The sequence below is a fragment of the Pundamilia nyererei genome, unplaced genomic scaffold, assembly GCF_000239375.1.
Source record: "Pundamilia nyererei isolate P.nyererei 1_Seehausen unplaced genomic scaffold, PunNye1.0 scaffold00202, whole genome shotgun sequence".
NCBI classification, from domain to species: domain Eukaryota; kingdom Metazoa; phylum Chordata; class Actinopteri; order Cichliformes; family Cichlidae; genus Pundamilia; species Pundamilia nyererei.
The window spans coordinates 590,097-591,319 of record NW_005187603.1 but is presented as its reverse complement, the minus strand read 5'-3'; the positions used below and the strand labels follow the sequence as shown (position 1 = coordinate 591,319).

Sequence of the window (1,223 nt, the reverse complement as noted above, 5' to 3'; positions counted from 1 at the left end):
TTTTTTGAATTAAAACCACCTGTGTCCTTTATGCTTTACTGCTTGGTCCCTGACATGCACACAATAAATATTTCCACAGGACTGGTCGCTCAGTCGGCCTCACCCTGACCTGCTGCTTTCTATGACTGCTCTGCACCAGAGTTCACTCTGTTCCTAGAAATACCTGCGATAAAGCCAACCTTTCAACCACACCCCTCAGCACTGCGAGGCGTTCTCACCTTTCGACCAGAGACACGCCTTTCACCTGCATACCAGCCTTTACAGAGCTGCAGCACGTTAGAGATGGCCTCTTTATTGAGCTTATCATGTTTGCTTGTTTAATCTCTCCGATCGACCGGTTGCACAAGATGGTTTTAAACCGCAGCACATCTGTGCAGGCCCAAGCTTCATCTGACAACGCCTCGTCCCGTCTCTCCTTTCTGCTCAGCTGACGCTCCAGAGAGAAGCGAGCAGATACAGCAGAGTTCAGGAGAAAGTGCCTGAGAAATGCAGAAAGAGCTCAAATCCAGCTCACCGAAGGGTTTAACAGTGAAAGCACACGACGAAGGTTTGCATGAAGCAGCCGTGATTTAGGCGGTCATGCAAATTTCTGAATATTTTAGGAAAATCAACCAAAACATGAAGCGATTCTGTGTTTTGCTCTCTTCTTACCTCCTGGGTGTCGTTAAAGGCCTCCACAGCTCGCAGCACTAGCCCCTCCTCCTCCGACAGCACGTACACGTCCTGGATGCCGTTTTCCAGGTGCTCCCCAGGCTGCAGGAAAAACGAGCGCTCGCCCTGACAGAGGAAGACGAGGGGAAACGATCAGGCCTGAGGAAATGACACGAACGCAGCAAAACTAGAAACGGCAAGACTGAAGCTTCGCCTCACCTTCACCACCCTCTTCTGACCCAGCTGAGGTTTCCCGTCGGGTCCGACCGGGTCCAGGATCACGCAGTACTGCCTGCTGCTCAGGGTGGTTACATCCACCACACCCACCACCTCCTCTGCCACAGAGGGGATGTGGGCCTCTCGATCAGCCATGGTGACCAGCCATTCCTCCCCGGTGCGACGTTCTCGCCCGCCGGCATCTTTGAAGGGCCGCAGGGCGCGCACGTGCAGCGCTTTCTGAAGACACGACAACAGCAAGCGGTCAGAGAAACCGTCTGCATCCGTGTGGTTTCTCTGATGGCTCGTGAACCACAAACACTAAAGAAGGTGTGTGTGTGTGTGTGTGTGTGTGT

At 53.1% G+C, this 1,223-nt stretch overlaps 1 protein-coding gene across 3 annotated transcripts in view; it reads right to left on the bottom strand.

Annotated features, from left to right (window-relative positions):
- mvp (major vault protein) overlaps nt 1–1,223 on the bottom strand; it is a 19,096-nt gene that overhangs the window by 12,662 nt on the left and 5,211 nt on the right. For all 3 annotated transcript variants that reach the window (XM_005747693.1, XM_005747692.1, XM_005747694.1), the window contains exons 7-8: nt 871–1,107; nt 652–777 (exon numbers count right to left, since the gene is read on the bottom strand). In XM_005747693.1, coding sequence (XP_005747750.1) covers nt 652–777; nt 871–1,107 — 363 coding nt within the window. The remainder of the gene's footprint in view (nt 1–651; nt 778–870; nt 1,108–1,223) is intronic.